The sequence below is a fragment of the Protopterus annectens genome, chromosome 1.part1 (genome assembly GCF_019279795.1).
Source record: "Protopterus annectens isolate FY-2018-M chromosome 1.part1, PAN1.0, whole genome shotgun sequence".
NCBI lineage: Eukaryota > Metazoa > Chordata > Ceratodontiformes > Protopteridae > Protopterus > Protopterus annectens.
The window spans coordinates 1,000,397,166-1,000,405,058 of record NC_056726.1 but is presented as its reverse complement, the minus strand read 5'-3'; the positions used below and the strand labels follow the sequence as shown (position 1 = coordinate 1,000,405,058).

At 40.2% G+C, this 7,893-nt stretch overlaps 1 protein-coding gene across 1 annotated transcript in view; it reads right to left on the bottom strand.

The window, feature by feature from the left end:
* Window positions 1–613: 613 nt before the first annotated feature.
* LOC122808624 (trichohyalin-like) overlaps window positions 614–7,893 on the bottom strand; it is a gene marked incomplete in the record, with an annotated part of 76,801 nt that continues 69,521 nt past the window's right edge. Inside the window, 2 exon segments of the mRNA XM_044079593.1 lie at window positions 614–1,154; window positions 4,085–4,122. Coding sequence (XP_043935528.1) covers window positions 932–1,154; window positions 4,085–4,122 — 261 coding nt within the window.

Below are 7,893 nucleotides of genomic sequence, written 5' to 3'. Positions count from 1 at the left end.
GGACTGTGATGGTTTGACTCACTTATACTTATTTTTGGATTTGCTGCTTTCTTTTGTGAGTCACCTTTGGCAGTGGGACAGCTTATATAAATATTTGTCTCAGACCAATCCCTCATTTCCGACTCGGCTGTTGCAAAACCTTGAGGCAACTTTGAACTCTCAAGGTTCTTCATTACCCACAATGCACCAACACCAATTTCCTCAGATCTGGTTTGCTGCTTGACAGCGAAAGACGTGGTAACTGAATACTCTCGAGCTAAGTGTTATTTTTTTAGTCAAGAAGCTTCATTTTCTTGATCTAAACCTTTATAACTGTTAGAACTTTTCTCCCTTATCTATAATTTACCAGTTAAATAATTTTTCACTGACCTTTTTTTATGTTTTTGTAAACTTAACACTATTGACAGTATTCCTGTCCACTTTCTACACTAGGTGTAATATATAGATACCGTCGTTGGTAATTTCTATTTTCTTTTTTCTGGAGGAGCGAGTGGTTAGAGAGTTATACTACTCACCACATAATTAAACTCCAGATATAGTCTCTTCTTTAAAAGCAGACATTATATCTGGAGTTCAGTTATGTGTTGAGTAGTATAACTCTCTAACCACTCGATCTTCCAGAAATTGCATAAGGATGGGGGATGGTGGGAGGGGATCATTATAGTGAGTACATAACTTCTTTTTTCACTAAAGTCTTGGATACTGGACTTGGGTAAAGACCATGCAGAGTTCATTGAACACTACATTGCATGGAAGGGGCAGTGGGACTATTAGTAATTAGTATTGCATTAGCCAAAGTTTTGGATGGTAAGCCTTCACCTTGGGCAAGTCTATCAACCTTTATGGGAAATCCTGCTCAACAGTCAATTAGTCTGACAAATTGTATCCACAAACTAGTCGCCAATATTTCATTAAGCATGCTGCTATCCCATCAATAAGCAGGAGGTGTAACATGGTAGAGGTCAAAATACTGTAAAAAGTTATTTTCAGGACTGGCCCATAATGAATAGAGGTCCAGTTCTATTAGGGTGTAGCAAGGACCATAACTCTTGAATGTGATGATTAAGAACATGGCCGCTAACAGCAGCACGAAGAGTATTAACACCATCCTGGTTTTATAACCAAATATCTTTGTCCACTGGCCCATCAGATTCCTAAAAAGAAAAAACATGTTATGAAAATGTAGCTTAAGGGACTGGCAAATACTGTAACATCTTTCTATATCTGTTGTTAAAAAGTATAATTTTAATACTGTATGCAGTCAGTCACTGAGTCGATTTTCTTTCTTTTCTTGAAGTTCAAGGTTGACTTATGCAAATACCTATTTTGTATTTCTGTCAAGGTCACTATAATAGTAATAAGTTATATCCATAATTATTTAATTCACCAGTAATCAATGTTAGCTAATCATTAATATTTCAATGAGCATAATGTCCATTTCACTTGCCTAATATCTAAGTAAATCATATTATCTACAAAAGTAGTCCTTATGATGGAAGTCTACCATAGTTTGATAGTGCATGATAATCTACATATGTGGGGTGAGTTTTCTGTGTTAGGCACACTCCCTGGATAGACAAGTGATGCAACACAATGTAGCTGTTTCTGTTAGAAACTACATCCTTAAACTGTCTAACAAAAAAAACCTCTTTCAGACAGTATAATTATTCCAGAACTTCACACACACACACACACACACACACACACACACACACACACACACACACACACACACACACACACACAATTACATTGCATACACCAGAACATTATGGCATAACTGAAGAATACTGGATCCATTTAGTGACTTATTGTGCCTAACGAAAAAAAAAAAATAGCAGTAACATAATTTGACAACTTATCCATCATTTGGTAGTTGCTGCTGACTGATTAATCAGTAACTTAGCAGCAAAACATGATGTATTAAGAAGCACCTCCTGTTTTATTTTTTCCATTTGTAAGGGGGTCGGCATTTATAAGGCTCTGAGCTGTTGACAAGCTGCTTCCAGTAGTCCACTGTTTGATTCCCTCAACCTCCATTTATCTATTCCCTGACTGAGCAGATCACTTACATAGTCTGGGGCATTTTGGGAAATTGGTCTAGGCTCTGCAATCATTTCCCAGACCACATGGTTAAAAACTACCCATAATGCTTTAGAAGGAGGAGATGGAACAAGAAAGAAGGATTATGGAGTGAAGAACATAAATGGAGTGAGGAAATAGAAATAAAATTTGAGTACCATAATGGTGCCCATGGTAGGTTCATGACCCCAAAAATGCCACAAAAAAGAAGGAAAGAGTCCTGATGATGGATGCTGGGGGTGTGGCCTAGGACTGGGAGGTTAATGTGTAACTTCTTAGGATGTTAATATACAAAATATGGGAAACGTTTTGTAAAATGTTGGTGAAGTCATCTGACAGAAAGACAAGAGAGGTGAAAATGTTGCTTTGAATAAGGAACAAATGAGGACTGGAGGAGGTAAGGAATAAAGGTACTAATAATTTGGGCAGGATGAATGAAGAAGCAAGGAATATCTCTGAATACAGATCTAAGAAAATGAGGGTTGTATGGAAACTTTAGAAAATGGGTGGATATGGTTAGGGAAGGCACGGAATAAATATGTTGCTGGTTGATGCCCTTACCTCTAAACCTGTTATTACAAGAATTCTGGTGAATGGCAAAAAGGAATAGGAACAAAGGTCCAAACTCAGGGACAGATTTTAAATGTTGTTCATATAAACTTAGAAGGTTGCTAGAGTATCCTGAAGGATATGATGTCTACAGATGAAATGTCAGTCATTATTTAGTGACTTCAATCCTCAGTTATTTGCCAGAAAACTACATACTTTTTGAGGAAAAGACCAAAAATATGAGGCCAAAATTTTGATATTCTGCAAAATTCTGGACAGCTGATTGTTACGATTCTTAAGCACAGCAACAGCATTTATCTTGCTGTGTGTGTCCCTTTCCTTTTCATATATCCTTTCGTGGCCTGCATGTGTGCTGCACAAAATAAAAAAATAGCATCACAGATAGACTTAGTTTGTCTGAATAGTGATACTCTTAGGGAAGGGGTTTTGGTAAAGTAATGTGATGAGCTGAGCTTAGGGGCAGGGTTAGGGTTAGCATACATGAGAAGTGGTAGTGGGCTAACCGTAACTCATACCTGCCCCTTTACAAGACAAGTAAAGATACATACCCACAGTACATACATACTATCACACACATACCATACAAACTATCACCTAACTTAACCCTAACTCTAACCCTAAATTCCAGACACTTGTACAGACACTACAAACCATAAACACACACACACACACACACACACACACACACACACACACGCACACGCACATGCACACACACACACAAAATTAAAGCTATCCCATACCCTAACCTAAAAAAACCCTGATTACCTACAGATACATGTATTACTCGCTGAACTATGAAAGTCAACAATCTAACGTTTGACGTCTTCTGTTGTCTACAATATAAACATTCAACTTTAAGGGTGCCCAGTACACTTTGTTTCCCAGATGCACTTTCCACAAAGTGTACAGACCCTCCCAAACACAAATGTGCATACTTGCTGGGTGAGCATCATAAACATGACAAGGACAGTATATTGACAAGACAGCATTTGCAATTAAATTCTAGTCAGGAGAAATGACAAGTCTGAGCTGTGCTGATCTGTACTCAGATTTGTGTCGATTTAGTAAAAATGCGACACTGGAGAGAGCAGAACTGTTGGCGAAGCTTCCAGTTATAGCTATGCTGAACATTCATAGAGAAATTAAAATAACTGTAGAGCAGTTTCTGCTAAAAGGTATGATGTTTCTGTGTCATATACTGCATTGTGTGGCATTGGGTCTCATCTCATTCTGCCTGGCAGGTTAGTACAGAGCGTTGTCTCTGACTTAATATAGCAAGGCTTTATCTTCTAATTCAAGGTTTGGTAAGTTCGTTTACTGCTTCCAAGTCTGATTCTAAATAAATTGATTTAGCTATGTTTTTGGTGTCCTTTAACATGCCTATTGGTTGTACTTGATGAACAAACAAAAATGAAGTAATGTAACTTACCTTGCATTTTCATTGCCGTCCTCTTTGTTATCGTTTGCCTACAATAAAAACAATAACATGAGAGTGAAACCCACTTTAATAATGTTTTATGGTATGTATTTTTAACTGACTTTAAAGTGCATATTGTGCATAAATATTTGTTGGTATTTTATGTTTTAATGTACAAACACAACACTAATATCGAATCTGTTGACTCAATACCAAAAGCAATAGTTTTTGCGTGACATCAGAAAGTGACAGTTATCCTCTCCTGAGGCTCTCTTGGAAAGATGTATAACTGTATGTTCAGGGTATTGACTGTGTTTCCATAATAATACAGGGCTGCATTTGACAATTGCACTAAAGGTTACAACAACTTGGTCAGCTTTTAAAATTTTAGACAATGTTGTTTTACTGCACTATTGTTTGGGTGTTACCTTTGAAAAATATCAAAATATGATGAAATCTAGTACAAATGATTTTACAAGCTATTAAAAAAACATTGTCTTTCCTTTGGGAAAAAAGTGTTGGGTGGATAGAGTGGAAGGAAAATCAAGCTAGAAATCTGTAGTGTAAAATTAACAGAATGTGGATCAGTCTAGAGGGCCATGCATACGAATGGAAACCTAGAAGGTCAGCCAGAAGAGAAGAACAAATGCACTATAATTTGGATGTGCAGCATTGTTTAGTGGAAGTAAGGATGGAGTGGGAGAAGAACACACAGGGGGTTGTTGAAATGGGGGCTGTTTCAAGGTGAATTTGAGGAACTGCTGCTTCAGTGAAAAGACAGTATAGTCTAGGAGCATGTTGCAGCATCCAGCTACCCTGCTAAACTACCGACAGTTTAATGCCATCTGTGGCTAAACTGCAGTCAGACGGTGATAAAACAAAGAAATATGCCAGCCAGCTAGACAAGTATAAGAAGCCATTTACTTGTTGCTCAACATTAGGATTTGTTCTCAGCAGGACATTCCTCTACATGGAAATAAAATTTGGGAAGGAAGAACACAGACTGGTTGCTATGTATTATCTCCACGTCCAGCACATATTATATGTCTTCCTTGCTTCTTTATCAGTGAGTCAGCTATGTGGTCTACTGGTCCCAGTCCCTCATTACTGCACATAAACTCCATTTCTACTTAATGACTGTCCTATGTGATAATTCTGTGTACTGTCTCTCTGAACGGAAACCCCACACCTCAGTATTTCAGTTACAGGATGTACGCCCATATGCTTTAAGAGTGGGTACCTCAGAGTGACCTTCTGTGTAAGTAGCAGGCAATATAGCACAAAGGGTTAAAGCTGTCAACCACTAACAAGTTTGACCTTATAGTCTTGGTTTGATTCTGTCATTCTTCATATAGGTTCATAGATAAGTACTAGGCTATTTGCCCGAGGGCATCTATAAGCCTAGTCAGAATGTGTTGGCTTTCGCCAGCCACTTAGATTAGTTCCCTGTGCCTCTGTCCAGCAGAGTCATTAGTTCCCTGTGCCTCTGTCCAGCAGAGCCACTGCAGTGATCCCTGGGGTAAATTTTCTGATTCCCATCCACTCGTCAAGGTTTCTCTTGAAGAGTGTTAGTGAGGGGCTCTGCCTAATGTAGATTGGAATCCTGTTCCAAAGCATGGGGAGTCTCTGGGACAGGAATCTATCCCTCCAGCATGACCTATTTAACATTGTGGTGAGGATTAGATCCCTAGAGCGTGTGGCATGTCCATCAGTTCAGGGTTGGACATGGCCTTGTACGTCAGGCAGAGATCACCTCTGAGTAAACAGTATGCAACTGAGTACAGCTGGAGTTTCTTCAGTCGGGCTGCATAGGGCATCTGTTTGAGGCAAGTAATCCTCTTGGTGAGGTACTTCTGTGGTCTTTCCAGCTGTTGCAGGTGTCTTGTACAGTACATCCCAAATTGGGATATTGTACTCTATGATGGGTCTGATGAGTGATGAGTAGAGGGTCACAATAACCTCTTTTATTCTAGATGCAAACCCTTTTGTGATTAGCTGGGCCACATAGAAGGATTTTCTAACCTTCTTGGCAATATGATTATCAAATGAGAGATTACTATCTACTTGGATCTGTATTTAGGGGACTACCATGTATGTGGTAGTTCGCGGGTACTTTGTTTTTTCCAAAGAGGATGACTATGCACTTTTTGGCATTTAGCCTGAGGCCATGATTTTGACACCAGGTATCCGTCTCAGTGAGACTCTTCTGGAAGATGTCTGTATCTGCCAGAGAGTCAATTATGGCCCCCAGTTTGCAGTCATCTGCAAACTTCGTCAGCCATAGTCCTCCTGTGCTTGCCTGTACCTCTGAGAAGTATATACCGAACAGGAGGGGTCCCAGGACTGAGCCCTGGGGACACCACTTGTAACCAGTTTAGAGTCGGGCCTATGGCCTGCACTTCTCACCATGTGGGTTCTATCCATGAGTCAATTGGCAACCCATCTCATGACATAGGGGTTTATCTTCAGGCTGGTGAGCTTGTCTATAATACCAGAATGGGGAATGGTGTTGAAAACCTTTGCGAGGTCTAGGTAGGCTGTGTGGGCCTCCTTTCCCTCATCTAAAGCCTTGGTAGCTGTCTCAAAGAAGTCCACCAGGTTTAGGAGGCATGATCTGCTCTTAACAAATTCAAACTGGGTAGGGTCCAATGTCTGGAGTTTTCCAATGAGTTCCACAATGATGCGCTCTATAGCCTTGCAGACCAGGCTAGTCAGGCTTATAGGGCGATAGTTCCCGGGGTCTATTGTGGCTCCGCCTTTGTGGAGCGGGATAACTGTAGCTGTGTGCCACTGTTTGGGAATGTAGCCTGTAGAGAGGCTGAGTTTGAACAGTGTGTTTAGGTGAGGGGTTAGTTCATTTTGGAGCTTGTGTAAAACACAGCCTGGGACACCGTCCTGTCCCATTGAATCTGTATTTTTGGCTTTGGATAGTGCTGTTTTAACCTGTGTGTCAGTGATTGCCGGGGCTCTACATTCTTCTGGTATGGTTATGGGCCCTTTAGGGGGTGAGAGGGGGGTGAAGTTTGAACTAAACCTGTCTGCCAGAATATTGGCAATATCAGTCGGTTCAGTGTATTTTGTGCCATTCTGCACTACCTCAGAGCAGATTTGAGAGTTTCCACTTAGGTTCTTGAAATAGCTAAAGAATGCTTTGTGGTTATCTTTGGAGTCCTTGGCAATTTTTCTTTTGAAGCTAGCCTTAGATGATTTTATGAGGGATCATAGTTTCTTGCTGATACTGATCAGGGATGTCTTTCCTTCTTGGGATTTTACTCTTTTCTGTACTAGTTTCTTCTATTGTATAGCTTGTTTATGGCAGGAGTCCACCAGACTGGTTTCCTCTTCTTGAAGGAGTGAGTCTTGGTTTTGCTTGGGATAGCATGATCCATACATTCTTGCAGGTGCTCATAGAGTGCCTTTGTAAGAGATTCAGCAGCTTGGACAGCACTGTCCTTTAGCATGGTGGCTGTGAACCTTTCCACCTCGGTCTTAAGTAACGTGAATTATCTTTTGAAAAGTTTTTCACGGTGGTTTCCTTGATTGGGGGTGGGGCGGAATGTGGATATCCAGAGTGATGAGTCTGTGGTCTGATCTGACCAGTGAGGGGTTGACCTCTGGTGTAGAACACCAGTCGCACATCAAGCTGTTTGATATTTTTATAAAATACACACTTTAGTTGAAAACTACAACAGCTGAGAAATCCTGTTCAAATCTCAGCAGTAGTGACCTCTGACATATTTATAATTATGGAGGTGCAGCCAAGGCAAATTCCCAACATGCGGGTATGTATGTACAGTATGTATACTAACTATGAGCATGTC